General features: G+C 39.3%; 1 protein-coding gene across 1 annotated transcript; it reads right to left on the bottom strand.

Moving 5' to 3' along the window:
- Positions 1-4,410: 4,410 nt before the first annotated feature.
- fancb (FA complementation group B) lies at positions 4,411-19,718 on the bottom strand. The gene is made up of 9 exons (XM_088913746.1): positions 19,624-19,718; positions 18,297-19,229; positions 17,005-17,160; positions 15,204-15,296; positions 13,890-14,018; positions 11,514-11,677; positions 9,063-9,514; positions 8,196-8,436; positions 4,411-7,885 (listed from the first exon to the last, which is right to left on the bottom strand). Exons 2-9 carry the CDS (start codon positions 19,161-19,163, stop codon positions 7,483-7,485), a joined length of 2,505 nt encoding a protein of 834 aa, XP_088769872.1. The 5' UTR covers positions 19,164-19,229; positions 19,624-19,718; the 3' UTR covers positions 4,411-7,482.
- Between the last annotated feature and the right edge of the window lie 128 nt (positions 19,719-19,846).

Here is a 19,846-nt window from a genome sequence, read left to right as displayed (position 1 = left end):
ATGGGAGACAATATCCGGATAGGCATTTGTTTTTGGGTGCTAGATTGAATAAATTACATATAAATCGCATTACATTCTTTTCAATAAAAACGTAGACTCAGAAATAATTTGCAAATAGAAGAAGTCTGTCAAATGAAAAAGTAAATGACATTTTTTTTCTGCTAGATGTTAGGGAGGAAAGCTTTTAGGGGGTCCTTGTCTGTAATGTAACAGGATATGTGAATATACAGTAAGTGTATTTTAATGTGGCTGTCAAGACATACTGTAAAAACCAGTGCCGTGACCCTAGTCAATAGCCTTAAGTGTAACTGTTGAGCTCTATGATTCAAAATGTTGATGTCAGCTGCTATAAGCAACTGCTTGTCTTTCCACATCAATGAAAACATTCATCCCTCAAACATAATTTGCTTCTATGTCAAGCATTCCTTTCCATTGAAAAAAAAAATCAGTCTATCCTGATTGCAGAAGCTCCCATACACTGATCCAAATGTAGCTTGATAGATCTTTTTTTTTTTGCAAAACCGACTGATGTATGATAATGATGTATACAGTACACAGTAACTGCTTAGATAAAAAATTAGAAAACCAAAGTAAGTGTTTTCTATCAATTTCCACTGTGCAATTGAAAGATGGAAATTAAAGCACAGATTTCACTTTCTAACAAACCAAATTACTAATTTCTTACTTTGACATTTGTCTATTTAGGCATTCAAAAATGTTATGCAAGAAAATCAATCATTGCAACAGAAACCCCTACATGCTGTATGTATATACTGTACAGTATATTAAGTATTTTTCTAGTTGTGAAGAAGGGTCTTTATATACTGGGAAATTTACTGAAGCTATTAGATCACTCACCTGTTGTTGAATTGGTGGTGCCCCTTCAGTTACTTAAATGTATTTACACTTCATATGAAAATCCTCAGGTCTAAGCTTACAAAACCCAGTTTTGTGGAATGTCATTCTGTGACAAGCTGTACAATTTTTGCATGTTTTAGTCTTTATTTATCTAAACACTACATACTGTAGATAACGTTCTGGAATTGTAATTTGGAATTGGTATTTATATCTTTACAATGTCTGTCTTAGAAAGGGTAAATTTCACTATTGGAGCAAGAACATATTCTTGATTAAAATCACTGTTTGGAACCAAAGATTTTGTAACAAAAAAATGAAAGCAATGGCGCTGTTCTGTCAAAAAGACTTCAGGATTCATCTGAAGAAAATTACATTATAGGGAGAAAAAAAAATCCTTTTCTTAAGATTACTGTGTAAGATGAAATTGAAATTGTTCAATAACGTAATGGCAAAACAAATCTGCAATGAAGATATTTACTACAATTGAATAAATTGCTCATCTCATAAATATTTACAAAACTGGGGGGAAAAAAACAAGATGTAATTCACAAAAACCCTTTAAATACTGTAATATGAGATATTAAATTGTTTAGAATGAAGTTGGGTTCTCCGTTTCTAATTTTTTCTGAACAGAATGATATCATTGTGTGCAGAGCAACAACATGGTGAATACAGTTTTTTTACCTGGGTGTAAAATAGACGTCCTATTTTGTTCCCTTTCAAGAATCCACACACACTTTCCAGGTAGGATTACATCTGAAAACCTGTCTGAACTCAAAAAAGCATAAATCGTATAATCAGGTTCCTGTAAGTAGGACAGTATGTTGATTGCTATTCTGTAGAAACCCCAAGAGAATTATGTTTTATTTTTAGTAAAGATGTCTTATATAATGAAATCAGGACTGTGTGTGTAAAGAAAGAAGCGGTTTTAACAGGAAAAAGAGTTTTCCTCACACAACTGGTGAAAAATCAACAGAAACAGTACACAGATACTGACTACTTTCTTGATCAGAGCTGGTCAGGGTAACTACCTGAGGGAACACCTGTATTGATGTTACCCAGCTCAAATCATCAACATACAGTGAGGAAATCAAGGGTGAGAGAACCTTTAGAGATATGATCATGATATGGTGCCCTTTGGAATATGTTTTTTAAGAAAAGCTGAGGACACTCAACATAAAGAAGCAGCTTACATCAGTTCTTCCCTAGCAAGAGTATAAATACTGTGATTTCCTGTGCATTTAAATTCTACAGTATTGCTGACACCGACAAGACATTAGCAGCAAGCTGGCTTGCTGAAAAAAAAACTGGTTAGAAAGGCAGACAGAAAGCAGGTGAACTGACAGCGGGATCTGTGGCTCAGGTGTGCAAAACAAATGAAAATACAAGGAAGTCCTGTACAAACTGCTTTGAAATATCATGAGGGGCTGCACAGCTCAATACTGGAGTCAGCTTTCTCGAGCACGAGCTTATGTGCTGCACACATGATTATTTCACACAAAAACAGAGAGCAGAGTGGTAAATCATATTAAAAATACATTACATTTATATTAAGTTTAAATTTTAATACTTTAAATTGGTTCTTTTTTACCCTGGAAAGCAAAATCAGATTTAAATGTAACTCAGATGAACAGTGGTGTACACAAAGTTATTGCGCTGTTCTGGACACTCCACTCAAATACTTTATCTTTACAGTTAATGTGACTCCTGTCTACCACCACAAATGTGTAGCACCATCTGAGTGATGCAATGGCAGCTAATGTGTGCCAGTACACTCACTACGCAACAGCTATAAGTGGGGTGGAAGACAAAGTGACGAAGCCGATTATTTGGATTATTTGGAGGATTTCATTGGTGAGGGGTGGGGGAATTTGGCCAGGACGCTGTAGTTACACTCTTTTTGAGAAATGCCTTTAGATTTTTAATGACCACAGAGAGTCTGGACTTCAGTTTTTTGGCTCATCTGAAAGATGGTGCCTTTTTCATAGTATAGTGTCCCACATCACTATACTGGGGTGTTAGGACCCACACAGACTGTCAGGTGAGTGTCCCCTACTGATCCCTCTAACACATCTTCCAGCAGCAACCTTATCTTTCCCAGGAGGTTTCCCATCCATTGCTGCCAGGATCACACCTGCTGAGCTTCAGGGGGTTGCCAGTTGTGAGTTACGGTTGTTCTATACATTTATGCATTTGTGTTTTAGAAAATGTACTGTAAGTAAACAGACTAAATCTTTCTGGTATCATTTTGATAATTCATTCATGACAGACCATGATAGAGTGGGGAGCTTTCCACTGTTGTAAAAGATAAGTTGTAAAAATCACCAAAGAGAGGGAGGCGACTGGGCACAGGTGATGAGGTTATTAAACCTGCTCAATTTCAAGGCTGGTGAAAGTCTACATTATAATCTATGCGATCAGTATGTGGCAGGCTGGGCAAAGTCACTGTACTGTTGTTCACTGCTGAGCGTGTTCACAGCCAGCATTTTCCAGCCTGACAAGACACTACGACCAAACACAGCCCATCAAAGACACAGTGACACCGTGACATGTCACCCTGCCCTGTCTTCATGATCCTCTTTGCAGGGCCATTTCCACTGCATCAGAGCTCCAGCCAGCAACACAGAAGCCAGTGCTCACCCATGTTCACTAACACAACCGAGCGAGGTGGAGTGAACAGCACCTCATCACAGGAGGACCACCAGCCGTGCAGCCAAGCTCTTTTTTGCATCGAATCCGGGTTCCGTTAGACCACACTAATGAATGTTAGCCAGTGTTGCACAGGCGTGCAGATTAATACGGTATTTTCCGTGTACAGCAAACCACTCTAACTGCAATGGTCTGGGCAGGAGTGCCTAGGTACTACTGAACTCCAGTGACATTGACTGAAGGCAACCTCACCGTACTGCGTTACACTGTTAAAAGTCCCAGGGACTCCCTTGCTGGTCTTCTCTGCAGATTTAAACTGACATGAGGCAATCCATTAGGATAATACCATCCTCAAGCCTGTCATGTATTGTAAGAGACAGCTTCCATGCAAGATAAAAAATGAGACAATAATGCTATGGCTTCCTTGTTTGCCAGAATTCACTTCCTTTAAACATCGGCGGAATGGGCTGGGACAACCTGTATGCTACAGGAGGAGCTACCTGGAACTCAGGGACAAATGAACAGAAGGAAGTTTGGGACACACTCTAGAAGACAGCACCTGCAACCTTGTGCAAAGCATGCAATGCAGATGTGCAGCCTATGACCTCCAAAGTAGACCCCTGGTTAATAAAAACATTGTTGATGACACATAAGCATAATGAACGTATCTACAGTATGTCCTAGCTGTTCAGTAAAAATGCCAGTAGAGCTACATCGTGGGGACTTTTTTGCAGTTGCTGTTACAAGTTTTTTTCGGCTCCGTGTCTAATGATTATTTGAAGGTATAGGTTGGTATTGGCTGGATGCAGACTATTCAATAATTCTGCTGTCACTGCCGTTAGGGTATGCCTGCAGCTATTTCACACAATCGCGGGATGTATAAAAATAAGACACCAAGAGAAAGTGTACAAAAACACAACATTTGCATTTGCATTTATTTCTTATGAATATAAAATATCTGTTTGTGTTAGGTGGCACTGCTCCACACATTCAAATGTAATGATCCCAAATAAGGGACAGATTAATGGCTTGTGGGTTAAAAAGATTAAACTGAGAATAAAGGAGGGAGTCCAGAAAATAAAATAATACAAATTCCTCAGTGCAGCCAAGTTAAGATGTTAGGGATGAGGGAACAATGCATCTTTACAAAAAGGCACAGTCACTCCAGCTGGTAAGTGATAAGGGAACTCTGGCTTCAAGCAGTCCAGACATGTTTGACTCAATACACAAAACAGCAAGTGTTTTGTGCACACATGGATAAAACCACATGGGCCAGAACCCCACTCAAGCACACAGTAGGATCGAAATTTGTTTGTGCTTGCTCTGCTACAGACAAAATGACAGGAATATACTCTTCCAGTAACTACCACTTCGGCTTCTCTAATCCTCCTATGAAACATATCTGTGCAACTTTCTTTGTACAAGATTTTACAGCATATCAGTGCACACTTTTACTGTATATCAGAGTCACTCTTTTATTATTGCGGAGTATACTGCAGCAATGTCTATACATGTATTTTTTAAACATTCTAAATTCTAAACTTTTACTCTGAGCAGTTACAACAGTTCTGCCTCTGCCCACAATAAACAGATTTGTCACAGGAATTAATGAATGATGTGGGCAAGCAGGTCAGAGGAGCCTGGATGAATTTGGCTCAATCTCACTGTGTGGGTCTACAGAAAGCACCGTGACCCTGGACGTAAAGACCCAATGAACGATTTCAAATTAGGGAGGGTCCATGATATGTGACTGGCAGTTTTGAAAAATAAAGTAGGTTCAAGTGCCTGGAACTAAAACATAATAATCACTGTTCAATAATACTATTAAAAATTAAACAGCCAAATCCTGGATAAGAATTGAATGGACAGGCACACCACACTGATCATATCAAGAATGCAATACAGAATGACATCTCAAAGAATCCTTCCCAGAGTGCCTCACCTGTACAGAAAGGGACCTCCTTCAATGACCACTGAAAGGCTGCCCCACCTGGGGAAAGTGTGTCAGCAGACAGTCCACTTGGGTTAACACTCCTTTTTCAAAAGGAAACTTTAATGATCAAGTAGTCGGAACCTCTGATTAACTTCTCTTCCGAAGGACACAAACACTTCATTGCAACTTAAATATTTTATGGAACATGAATGTAATAGGATTCAAAGCTAAATTAAATCAATGTAGCTTTGAATACATTTCCTTTTCTTTAATTAGTAATGACAGGTGAAAAATACCATACCATATGGATATAATTGTCAATTTGAAACAATTATTTTAATCGGGTGATACAGGAGAACAAGCAGAAGTATAAAGAAAATGAAAATACAGCTCGGTTTACCTTTAATCAGACAAGGCACCAGAAACAGATGGGAGATGCTGCAGTTTACTGGCTTAGTGCCACAGGAACAAAAGGGACAGAAAAAGGTTCTGACTTCTGCTTCAGAAGCAAGTGCATCTGCATTACTTGATCCAAATTTGTCAAGATATTGCTGCTCAAACATCTACTGCTGGGTAATCCACACTCTTCAGTGAGCTTTACCATACTCTTAGTGATCTCAAAGTATAGATTCAACAGCATACCTATCAAACACATCAAAAAAACTTTTAGGAGTGACACATCTGAGGACACTGTTAAAATTCAGAACATGGATCAAATGATTTAGCATGTGTAACTTACCTTAGTGTAAAACTATTATTAAATGTTGTTCACAGTGATCTGTGATTAAAAGCACTGACTACAAAAAGAAACCAGCAAAAATGTAGGTGCAGTACTTGCAAGGTATTTTGTTATTTTGATAAATCTATTACATAACACTCTGACTTTAATGATAAATTACAGTAAACAATCGTTTCAATCTGACCTTTCTTTATACGTCTACTGTGCAGCTGGTGGGGGGTCATTAAGCAGTGTTCCTATAATAGATAGCTGTAGCATAACTCTTAAAAAAATACTCATTATTTTTCTGCAAAAAGCTGAATACATTTATATACAACAAAATGTTGAAGTAATAATAAATAAACTATTAAAGGCACATAAACTTCTGCCTTACTGGACTGTTGTTTCAGCACACTCTTGAGCTCTATTTATAAAATGTGGAAGTTTACCAATACTAATGCCACAGAAATTAAAGCCTCACACACACTTTGGCAGCAATGAAGAAAATTAAGAAGTTGTATTTACAGGTACAGTATATATACGGTACAGTACAACAGGAGTTGTACTGTGCTGGTAATGAGGAAAATATATCATAGAATGCCTATTTCAATTCTGAAGTATGAAAATCTTTAAACAACACTAATAGGTATTGTGATCAGCTTACTTTTACACTGTTTTTTGACTTAAAAACAAGTGACAACCGAGCTTCAACCTAACCCATTGGTTGCATCATCAAGCTTTTATATTCTTTTCTGGTGAATATCTTTTTCAATCTCACACATGAGGAGACATCCAACTTGATTAACACATTCTGTTACTTTTTCCAATTAACAGTCTCCTCAGCACAGGCCAATTTTTTGTAGATGCCACTCAGGCAAGGAAAACCCAGAGCAGGAAAAAAAAACGTCTTTTCCAGACAGATGTGTAATGTGAAATCGTAGATTCACAAGGTTTAATACCGAACTCTTTACAAAAGTTATTCCAGGAGCCGCTCTGCTTTCAGGGTTTCTGCCTGTAGTGAAAGGACATGCCACGGACACAAGGACAAATGATAAATGCAGAAAATGTAAACGTTATCAACTTTAACCTTTAGAAAAGTTAACATGTAATGACTACTACACAAGGATGAATTAAAACTGAAGCTATATGAAAACAGTTCCATTCTTTACACAACTGACCAGAATATGTTATACAGTATATCCAGAATATTATAATTAATATGATATTAATTTCAGCTAGACGGGAACACCAAGTCTTTTTTGTAATAAAATCACTGTATCGCATCCAAATGCTTTGAAGCCAATTCCCCAGTGCTACCAGGCCACTAGGATTTACAGAGTGCCCATGCTACCTTGTCTCCTGCTAGCTGAACATCAGCCAGGGCCTCCGTGAGCTGTCGATAGAGGCGTACTTCTACCTCCGAGTTTACACTGAAGTGGCTCAGCTTCCTGTCTCTTTCAAACTCCTCTCTGTACTGCTGAAGCTGTCCGGCCAAGCCTGGGGAGGACTGGCAAAGGGGCAGAGCTGATGCAAGTTGCTTTTCACTCGTGGGGTTAGTGATCAGCGAGGAAATCCAGTTCCTAACCGTCCACACCTCTTCCTCTAAGGATGATGCTAAGCTTTCAGCCAGGTCTTCTGCGCGCCCCGCTTTCAGCTGCTTTACCTCACAGGATGATGGCAGAAAGGCACACAGCGAATTTAAAAACCTCAGTAAGCTGGTCTGGCAACTGGAAACAAAACACAACAACATGAAATCCTTATATTCAATGTCATTAAACACAACTATAAATATGTCAGGCATTATTCCAGATGTTGGCAGAAAATTCTGCTGTATGACTTTTCAGTTCGTTATCATGTGCTTCCAACTGAGAGCATAAGGATTAAAGAAGCAACAATGTTTCTAGAAGGTGGTCAGAGCCTGCCGACAGGGACTAAGCTCTCCATATGCAACAGTCACATGCATTTTCAGTGTGTCTGTTTGTGTGGAAGTACTTCGTTCCACTATGAGCATGGATGCACAATTTATGATGAATTTACCTGCAATGGATTAGTAAAATTCCCTCAAAGGCTGTTTTCTCTTGCCAACTGATTAACATCATACTGGAAGGGTCCACATTATTCAGTAGTAGATAGTCTGGGTTAACATCAAGTCTTTGGCACTGCATTGGTCCCAAGAGCCATTTTGAAATATCACAAAGAGTATAGTTTGGAGATCTTATCTGGAACAACCACTTTTTTAATATCATTGTAAGGCTGAGAAAATCTTCCACAGCTTCCTCTAGAAAAGAAAATCCACGAAAAAGAGTTAACGGGTATTTCTATGGGAAAAGGCTTAATATTATAAAAACCCAGTGCCACTACCATATGTAAAGATGACTCTACAGCTGCTGAAAGTCTAAATAAGATTTCATAGTCACTGGTTCATTTTTTATGGACTATGTTATGGAGTTATGGACAAGTATCAACTTGACATGTACAACTATCACTTTATCTTCAATAACAACATGAGAAGCAACTGAAATACTGTGTGAAAGAAGGCATATGCCTGATAAGCCTGAAGAGACCTTAGAAAGGGGTTTAGATTAAAAAAGCAATACAAAAAAGAAATAAAAAACAATACCAAAAACATAATTCTTTTTTTAGAGAATGCAGGAAACAGTCTCAGTTTGTACAAGATGTTTAATTGGCTACAAATCACTAAAAGCCCAGTAGAACACCACGTTTTGAGTTCTGGAAGACAAATGATTTTTTGAAGTTTCTAAATCTGTAGACCTGGATATTACCGAACAAAACAGAGGCGTGGTGTGTAGAATGTATAGAATACACCGCAAGGCCACTGGATTTCCAACTTTCCCCTGCCTCTCACTTTAATTTGAAAATAGGGGAAGAAGGAGCCCGTTTTACCTGTAGCATATTTGCTGTTCAACGATTTTGGGAAGAGTTTTCCAGCAGAAATGTCCTTGATGTCCAGAGAAACTCTACCACACTGCACAATCACTGGCTGCCCTTCCCTCCAGACGCCTGGATTCTGTTCAGCTGTGGCATGAAGCATTAAACGGCAGTCTAGGTGTACAAAGGCCACAAGCGGCGCCAGCTCAGTGGCGGCGATCACGGTGCGTGCCCGATTCTGGGCAATTTCCGCACGCCCCCCCCCCACCGTGCCAAACTGCCCCACACTTTGCAGCCTGGGCCCCAGCCTGGTCTTTTTCGCTGCGGGCTCGGCCCGACACTGGGAGGACGGGCAGGGGAAGGGGAGTTTGCTGAGCTGCAGCACACTGCTGCGTGTCTGGATTACTGCAGGGGCCTTTCCAAAGCCCTGCTCCATCAGCACCGATAAACTCACTTCGCCCACTGATCTGGAAGACAAAGGCACCGCTCGCCGTTAAAAAAAAAAAACACAAGTGTTTTGTTTCACTAGAATTACTTCACGTTTCTGAAAGAGAACAAATGTTAAAACTGCACACAGTACCGTACTGTTCGAATTTCATGGTAACAGGAACATCTGCTAAAAGTCTAGTAAAAAAAAAATTGACAATTGATTTTCTGAACAAATGAACCTTATTTGAGGTTCCTTAAATTATAACTTGAATAAACCAAGCCTTTTTGTAGTACTTGCAGGTCTGGCCTCATCAGAATGCTCTTGTTATGCCTGATGTTACCTCAACGGTTAACCAAGGACAGAATGACACCAAGGTGTTTGTTTTATCACTGGCAAGACTTGTTATATATGCTTGAAAAAAGACTCGGAGAGCTATTAAAATGTGTCTGTTGCCATAGTGATCGAGGCAGACACTGTGTGTGAGTTGCTGGGACCCATAAAAATTACAGCTGAATTTCTTTCAGTGCCTCAACTACTTAGTTCAACAACACAGATGTTTCACTGCAGCTGAAGAGCAGAAATAGAACTCTTTAGAGTCAAGTCATGACAGCTACTCAGGATTAAAAATAAAGTGAGAAAAAAAAATGACTGCGTCCTTCGTTTCACCCGTGTTTGTTTGCTTAATTTAAAGCAGATTAAAACAGGGACTCCAAACTGGCTCGCTCTGTAACTGTGCTCATATGGAAAAAAGCTCTGAGGTCAACATTTTGCATCTGGGCTATAACCAGGGGTTGGATTGGCTGCAAAGACCCTTGGCTGCTGGCATGCAACTGTAACCTCAGTGCCTATGCTCTCGCCAAGCAAGGCTATTTCTGTAGCAGGCCATGGGGAGCTCTGACATTGCACAGTTCTGGAGAGGAGAAGGTGTAGTTCACATCCCTCCCCGAGACAGCACACGCCAAATTGGGGGATCTAAAAGGGCACAATGGCTGGCAATTCCAAACGTATGAAAAAAGAAATCAATTTGAATACACTGATGTGACAAAAGTGTCACATGGATAATGGAACCCAATGCAAAAGTCTGTGTAGAGAATATAAAAGCCAGTAAACCTTTTGCTACCAGGAAAAGTATCAAGTGAAAAAGAAACAAATATACAAAAATGGACATGCCAGACTAATGTACGAATGGTCAAGTGCTATTTGGGGAAGAACTCACATCCATGATAGTTCAGATCTGCGTGCGTATCAAGACTGGAGGAAAATCTAAAAGCACACCATGTGTGGAAAAGAGCTCAGTACACAGATGATACAAAGGATGTGTTATGTGACCCGTTTTTAAACTGCTGATGTGCTTTATCTAATCATTATTTTGATATTCCTTTCATCTCACATTGCAATTCAGCAACATGTTTTCATAATTGTGTCTCAAAAAATTCCTGTCACAACTGGTGAAAAAGGTTTGCATTCTTGATGTGTTATGAGGTAACTTGAAATATATTTTTTTGGAAGAGGAGTTATATCTAATGTTTGGTTTAAAGAAATGTAAGATTTAGTGTTACACTATTTTTACTTAAAAAAAACATAAGTATTTGAGATTTGCTGCACCTGAATAATAGCACAGACTAGTATGATGCTTTGCAAGGGAATTGTTCCTGTACTAAACAGGAAAACCTGCTCTGCCTGGAGCAAACAGGATCAGTGTAGACCAACTCACTGTGTCCTGTGACCTATCCTGAACTAGCGGTGCATGGCCTGGCACCTGCAGATCAGTGTGAGGGGCTGATAAAGAGATTAAGTCTCTTGAGCCATCAGCTGCCAGCCAAAGCAAACCAGGCCACACACAATGCCCTGCTGATAACAAAGGCAATGGACAGAGTGGTAAATTGCAGTGGTACATTTTGCAAAAAAACATCTCAAACCAATGGCAAATATAAATGTACACCCTCATCTAAAAAAACAGGCCAGTCTATATTGCCAGTTTTAACCCTAGCGTTCCTCTCCACCACCACACGCCAGTCTGGAAAGCAGATACTCACAGAGAGGCCTCCTCTGCCAACCTCACGCCCACGACCCAGCTGTCGCCAACAACACGCTGCCAGACCTTCTCTGCCAGACCGCGGAGGCCCACATGCGCCACTGGAGCCTCCTCACCTGGGCTGTCCACAGTGGTGTCCTCTTCCCACAGGGACACTAGGCCCTCCTGAAATAGAACTGCCCCGTTAGCTGTAAAAGGGTCCATTAGCCCAGCCTCCCCTGTGCGGGGACAGAACTTGTAGGCATTTCATCACAGGAGCAATTTCAGTCAAGGAATATAACCAACCGCTGGTGACAAGGATTGTTTATTCCCTAAACGCATACCACACATTTTAGATATAATATTTACCTGTACAGCACTGCCTCACGGTGCTGGGGCCCTGGGTTTAATTCCTTGGGTGCTATCTGTGTGGAGCGTGTATGTTTCCATGTTTGTGTGGGTTTCCTCCTGGTGCACTGGTTTCCTCACACAGTCCAAAGACATACCGGTAGGTTAATGGGCTTCTGGGAAAGTTGGCCCTGATATATGTGTGTGCGTGCTTGTGTTGGCTAGTGTCATGTGATGTAAAAGTAATCTAAAATATCTTTCATTTTTGTTCTCCAGATGGAAACACTATGTGAAAATAAAACCACTAATGAGAACAACAAATACTTCGATACTTATTGTCTATTTCAGGTTTCGTTGACTAATCTGATACTCCTTTAAGTCAGCCTTCTTATTGCAATTCAACTAAGCAATTCTTCTTCACACATTCACTTTTGCTTTTTTATGTTGATACCAATATTGGTTTTAAGCAGGGAATGTATCTGTCTAGCATCAACCTATATAATCCCACATTGTAACCAAAAACATTGTTACCTATGAGCTACACAAATCCTGAATATTAACATCTAGTCAGACTATAAGTATGAGAAGCCTCTGTCACTAGTGAAAAAAACAAGATGAACAGCAAAAACTATCAATGACTCAAATAAAACATGCTCACATAAAACCTAAAGGCAATAGAAAGAGGATCTTTAACCACGGCAGAAAAAAAAAAAACAAACATTCACAACACAGACACTTTTGCTATTTGCATCTTTAAAGCAACGGTCAACATTGCTTCTGGTTCAAAACTGTTGTTTCAGATATTTTAGCTTTTAAAAATGCCTTTGTTTTATTATCTGTCATGCTCTTGCTTTTTCTCTGCCGAGCTGGCCTCCTCGTTCCTTAAACAATGACCTTCTTGTGTTTACTCATATGGAGATACATTCACACACCAGTAGAGGGCATAGTATAGGAGATGGGACACTGACATTATGCAAGTGTTCACATTAAAAGGATCATTTCTACATCATACTGTATACAGAAAAGATCACATAATATCAGAGATAAGTTCTTTTTACTTGTAGAATAATTATACTGACTATGATCCACTGTATATTTTCACAACAATTTAGATATGAAGAGCAACATCACACCAGTCATAAAAATATTTAACAATTATATGTAATTCATGTATAAAAGTTAAGAAGCAACAATTTAGACATGAATGATACACTGCCACTACATATTTTAAAAGTTTTTCTGTATCAATTAAACCAGGCTGAAGTGAATTCTACGTGAAGTTATCCCCAAAACAGCACTGATTAGATTTGAGTTCAATTTCTAATAGCTAAAGTATTCCACGGTGGAGCAATCGATTTTGTTAATACTGTTCAGCATTAATGGTCAAACTGACCATTTTTCTGTAGGACAGAAGAAGACAAAGGTAATTCAATCTCTTCCAGGCTTGTGCAAGGCAACCGTAATAAGATAAAAAAACAATGTAGACTAAAGGGAAGCTCCCAGAAGAAAGGTTTAATGTTTCTGATATTTTGTACAAAGGAGCTGCTCTCTGCGGCAGTCTTAATATCTACTTGGACATTGTAACATACAATCAGCACACGCCACCAGTCCATCATAAAGTAACTAACACACTCCACACACAGTGTGTCCACTGCAGGGCAAACACATACACTCTCACTTACAGACATGCAATACAGGATGCAATTTACAGACACCAAATAACTTGGATAACATATTTTGGGACTGTAGGAGGAAACTGAAGCACCCAGAGAAAAAACATGAGAACTTGGAAAGAACCTCCAAGTTCCACACAGATAGAGCCAAACTGAGACCATGGATCCTAGAGCTGTGAAGAAGCTCCAGCTGCAGATTGCATATCAGCCAGATCACTTCACAAGGCATGATAAATTCATGAAATATGCAATAGGCAGAGTTACAGATATGACAAATGCCTAATATAACCATAATCTTGACAATCTGGCAATTTTGAAATGGTACTTGGTTCTTAAGCATTACGGGAACGTTATATTTAACAATATGTTAAATGTACCTCTTCTCCCTTTGACAGGATGTTCTCCTCTCCTTTGATAAGGCCTGTAAATGCTTGGACAGACTGCAACAGAACTCGGTCCTTCAGATCCAAATCAAGCTGAATATTCTGGACTGAGGACAAACCACACTGACAGTGAAGTGAAGAAAACAATGTTTATGTTAGAGATGGTGTATTAAGTTGCCATGTCATTTACAATGATGTTTTAAATCACATGCTTTTTACAGATACTTCCAAAGATAAACATTGGAATTTTATTTTCCAATGTACAGTTTTCATGCTAAGAATTTAAGGCCAGAACCTGCCATTTCCTTAAACATTCTTGGCTAGGTGATATGCAGTAGATTTGCAGTGAAAGCTATTAAATAGTGATGTATTAGAAGCACAGAGGGGTTCTTGCCATTATCATTTTCATCTCTCCTAGAGTGGATTTATTTCAAGTGATTGCCCACATCTAGTTGACATCCAAGTATTTGAATTTAAATATCACACATAGAACAGAAAAAAAGTCTCTTTATAATGTGAATCATAAAAGCCATGTGCAATAAATAGACCCTTTAACCTTATTTTAATAATTACATCTAGAAAAATCTACAATTTAAAATGCATCAAATTTTTTTAAGGGATCCATAAGGACATATCCTGTGTTTCCACTTTTAGTCACCACAATACAAAAAATGCAAACATGTTGTAATGCAAAAAATTGAATCAGCCTTGAGAAGAATAACCAAAAACATTTGTGAGCTCAGATCTGACAACACACAAAAACTGCTTGAATTTCAAACAGGGTAGACAAGAAGAAACCTGATTCAGGTACTCCAAATCCTCAAAGGCATTTTTCAAAAACAGCTCAATATACTCCTTCAGAACCAGAGGCTGCAAATAGGAACTAAGAGAACGCACATTTAAAACTGAGAACAGGAGGTACGTCTTTTACACAGCGCTGCAGGAGTTTGGGATAAGCTACCCAGTCATGCTGCCGAAACTCATACCCTGGTTTTTTTCAAGAAACAAGTCAATTATCTACTCAAGAACAAAAAAAAGACAGAGGGGCAGATCCTCTTGTTTAAAACATCCTTATATTCTGATGTAGCAGACACAAGGTCTGATGCAAATACTCACTGAGAATAATGATACACTGTAGTTACACCCTGGGTGTGAAATTTCTGTGAAAAATGACTATGCTATATTTGGACTGTGCTTATTTAGTACATCAGGGCTCTTTAGAGTAGGTACAAATTCAATTCCATACCCTGACCAAGAATTTATAAATTTATACATACTTTTCTTTTCTACAGTGTAAACACTTCATACCTGTAGTCTGGTTTCCAGTGCTTGCACAAAAATATGATAATTTTCCTGAACAGCCCCATCTGCATTCAGATCTTCACAAGTGTCCACACTACTCTGAAGACAGAAAAGAATTACTTTTTAAAACAACCATTTTTGCCCCAACATTTCCTTACACCTGATCCTTAAGAACCGCTGTCCCACAGAAATGGCCATTCGACCAGTGGCCTGAACAGGCTTGGACGTTAGGAACGTGCCATGATCACATTAAACCTAAAGAGGACAAAACAAAAAAACACTATGCCAGACAAAATTAAATCATAGTCGCAGATGAGACTTGAAATTGTATAATCATGTTGAGCTTGACTAAGACCTGCCTGGATTGGGGTGCACAACACAAACTCCCGCCCAGGGACAGGTCTCGGTAACAGAGGACGGAAGTGTAAATCAAGACAGTGAGTGCAAGGCAGACTGGAGAGGGTCAAGCAGCAAGCACTGCAGCAGGAGAGCGGAGAGCTGGCAGTCCACCGGTCAAGGGTTTTCTCTGGGAAGGGAAGAAAGAGGCAGGATAGTCTTTCTGAAAGGACTCGGTTCAGGTCTGTCTTTTTAAAGAGAACTTTAATGCACACCTGTGTAAAGGGGAAGGAGTTGTAATTGTTTGATTCTCTTTTCTATCGCCTGTTATGAGTGGTCCCATGATTGGGTTGCTCTGATTACTTTCTGATGTTGTTTATGCGGCGATGGGGATTTTAACGCCAGAGCTGACATAGTGCCACAGAGAACCTGTGTTTTAGGAACTGTTCCTGAGTGGCACCTCTTTTATACTTGAGAACTTGAGTCAGTAAGGTGTAGTGGATGGGTGTTGAGAGATATTATTGAACTTTTTCTTCGGCTTGGTCGGAATAAGTATGTCTCTTCTGGCTCAGCTTCTCCATATGTATGTTTTTTTTTTTAATTGTACTGTTTTTATTGGTGCTGTGTATGGGGAATACTGAAGTCATGTTTTCGTCTGCTGAGTTTTCCTGCTCTTTTGACTGGCATTGCTGGGACTTTCGTATGATAATAAAATTAGGTTTAACTTTTATGGACAGAGTCTTGAATTAATTTATTGCTCAGGTTGTATTTGGTGTGGCTGGCCTTAGAAGAAACTTATCAGGGGTGACTTAGAAGTCACTTAGAAGTGGGTGGGAGAAGTGGGAGAGTGGTTGTTTCACCATACTGTACCTTATTTATAAGGGTATTTCTATCACGTGTGATTTTACGGTTCATGGAAAGTAATTGTATGGCTATCCACCTAACGGGGCTGGAGCTGTCTTAGTTGCCTTTTTTCCATTCAATTACAACAAATGATATATTAACCAATGTCAGTGTCTTGCCTATGAATTAAGATTGACCTGGCAACCTAAAAGCACCTTATTATAACAAAAAGGTCCCTGACTTTTATGGAGGGTGGTGTAGTTGGACTATATTAAGTAGGTTTAATAATTTTAGGGGGGGGGGGAATAAGTTCAATAAAAGCAGAATGATTAAATGATTTATTTTTTATGCCTCCCCTTTACACCAGTTAAAAAAGCAGATGGAAAACAGCCAAACAGCACGGAAGACAACCAGGGAAGGATACTGAACGCACAGCAGAAAGGACTAAGCGCAAGTGCAAGTGGCAGGTTTATAGCTCTGGAAAGAAAAGGTCAGAGTCTGAGCGGGGTATTAAGGAGGAGAAAGAGGGAGAGTTGGTGGAGGAAAAAGGTGAAGATGAGAAACGCGTAGGCAGGGCACTGCCATAAAAGAAAGTTACTGTTTGATCTGTTCAAAAAAACGTCCTTACCGTGTAGGCAATTGCACCAAGATCTGTGAGTCTGAAGTCCCTCAGAACATCATCAGCTGTGGTGTGGTTCTCAAAAACCAATAAGATCTGGTCATTCCCACAACCAACAAAGTCATCAACATGGAGAGCACTGACTCCCTCCCACCTAGAAGCAACCTGAAGCAAAGATAAATACCGATAAACAGATTGCTAGGCAAACTCACACACTGTACAGAGACAGTATATAATACATGTAGGCTTTGTAAAAGTTAGTTCTATAATCAATCTCTCTAAATCCTGAATTAAAAAAAAAACTGTGCAGAACTAAAACCAACCCTATTATACAATAAGTACAGCTACAGAAATGTAAATAATAGCATACAGTATTTAAAAAAAAATAATTTAGAGGCATTATAATGTTACAGAATATTTATAATTAGTCATTGAATACCATGCCTACCAAAATTAATATTCTACATTGATTAAAGGTTTTCAAAGATTTTAAGAAACTAAATTCAGTAAGTTTTCCTTTGTCATGCTTCATATTTTCTTAATATCTAATTACTTGAGTCACATAACTATTTTACAATATACCAGAAAAAAAGAAAATGTTATTTCTAAATAACCTCTTTTCATAAAAATCTAACATCATAGACCTCTGGGTGTACATGATTGATTTACTGCATATTACTTTCTACTCTTTACAGTGCACTGCAATGATACATCTCTTAAGGTTCAAAGATGTTTGTCTTCAGCATAGATAACAGCATTAAACTATATAAAACCATCCATGCATTATATGACCTACTTTCTCTCATGACTTCGTAGAACAAATGCATTTTTAACTGTTACTCTGTATCTTGATACTGCTGTTACACAGTCCTTTTAAACCAAACTACCTCAACAGGTGTGATAGTTATCTGTAAAACCATCCACTGTATCATTAAACATCCCCTACAAAATGCTACCTAATTTAATGCTCCTAATTTAAACAGTTTTGCTATCAACTGCAAATTTGATCTGTACACTAGGTGTACATATGAAGTACAGACAGAAAACATATTCCCTTTTGAATTTTGAATAAAATAGCAAAAACATTCAGTCCTAAATAAAATGCAGCTTGTGGATAGTGACTGAAATATGACACAGGAAAGAAATGGCAGCGGGTTCTGTTTAATAAAAGGAAATGCATTCTCTACAGCTTCATCACTGTTAAGGTACCTCCTAATCTGGACCACTAGACACTAAGTTACTTGGTTATAACTTTAATCAAATAGATTGATTTTTTTTTTTAAAAATCCCAAAGAGAATACCTGAAAACCTTCTTTCCATACAGCACATACATTTCCAAAGCGGAAAGTTACAACAAGCAGGCAGCTGTCTCTGCCCGTTGTGACGGTGTGAATGGTCTGGGGTTGTTCAAACGGCAGCAGGCAGACCTCTTTGGGAACTCCATCCTCAAACCATACCAGCTGATTTTTACTCGTTGCTGCGACCACTCGCGTCTTAATTTCCCCGTTTATTTCTTCAGCAGCGACGACAAGCAAACATGTGACTACAGAATTGTACTCATGAGGTAGCAGCCAAGCTCCATCGAAACTTCTTCCAGCTCCGAGGAGATAACCAAGGAACATCACCGGCTGTTCCGCAGCCGATGTTTGGGTACCTAGTATAATGATGTCTTGGATTCCCACGGCCACTTCCCCAATAAAGCACACTGATGAAAACAGAACAGGGACCGGCGTTACTTTGCCAGCCTGTAAAGATGTCCAATAAACTGTCTCTTCATGACTCCACAAGACAGTAGGACCCTGCAACAGTGCTACATTTTCTCTCATTTCATACTGCAATTTAAACTTCATCTGGGGCTCCAAAGAACTGGGACTGTTTAACGTGAACAGGGTATACTGGAAACATGCCTTTTTTCTTTTGTACTGTTTGAGCAAAACACAAGGCACCACCAGGCCACTTTTTACATCTAAAGCAGAGCTGCAGCAGAGAATGTCAACGCTTTTGGCGTCAGTGCTGACGAGCGCCGACCCTTGGGATGTCACGGAGAAGCGCCCCGTGCTTTGCTGGAACGCCGTCCTTCGGAACCGCAGTTCCGACCCCGAGACCTGGAAGGTCAGAACCTCGCCATTGAAGGCAAGGAGTTTCACTGGCAACTCGGCGGAGTCCATGACGCTTGAGATGTTAACGGCAGCCTTGGAGCATCAGTGGCACTTCCATTTCACTCCACGTACAGCCTGACATAAAAAGAGCAGATTTAGGTCAAATTGCATGCTTCCACGCGTGCTCACGAACAGACACGCAGCCTGTAATCATAGCGTGTATCAGCTGTAGGCTAACGCAAAAGAAAAGTAACCCACACTTGGTATGCGGTTGTAAAGTTGAATATATATATATATCATATATAGTAACTTGAAAGTAAGAAACAGATATTATTGTACTACCATAACGGTACTGGATCCACTGTATCTGTCTGACATCATATAAAGCTTTAACGTCTGATTCCCACATACATTTGACACAGTGCTTAATTCACATTACTCCCAAAACAGCGAAAGCAGAAAGCTATTTCTTTACAATATTTCTAATAGTCATTAAGTTAGGATTAATCCTACTTTCAGAGTCAGTTACCTTTTAACATTCATTATACTGTGGCAGTTGTTCCTAGTTTGCATAACCAGGCACAGAAACCTACGATCCTCAGATTTGCAACTTCAACAACAAACTACCCGCGGAAAAAGAAGCTGCATCATGGGTATTTAATTATACGCGATCCTATATGTACAAACGTCATCATTAAAGAAAATGCAAGTAATATTATGTGTTGACAATGAATGAAACAAACATTTATATA

This window comes from Atractosteus spatula, chromosome 4, assembly GCF_055471065.1.
Source record: "Atractosteus spatula isolate fAtrSpa1 chromosome 4, fAtrSpa1.hap1, whole genome shotgun sequence".
NCBI classification, from domain to species: Eukaryota; Metazoa; Chordata; class Actinopteri; order Semionotiformes; family Lepisosteidae; genus Atractosteus; species Atractosteus spatula.
The sequence above is the reverse complement of the archived record's forward strand: the minus strand, read 5'-3'. Positions and strand labels throughout refer to the sequence as shown.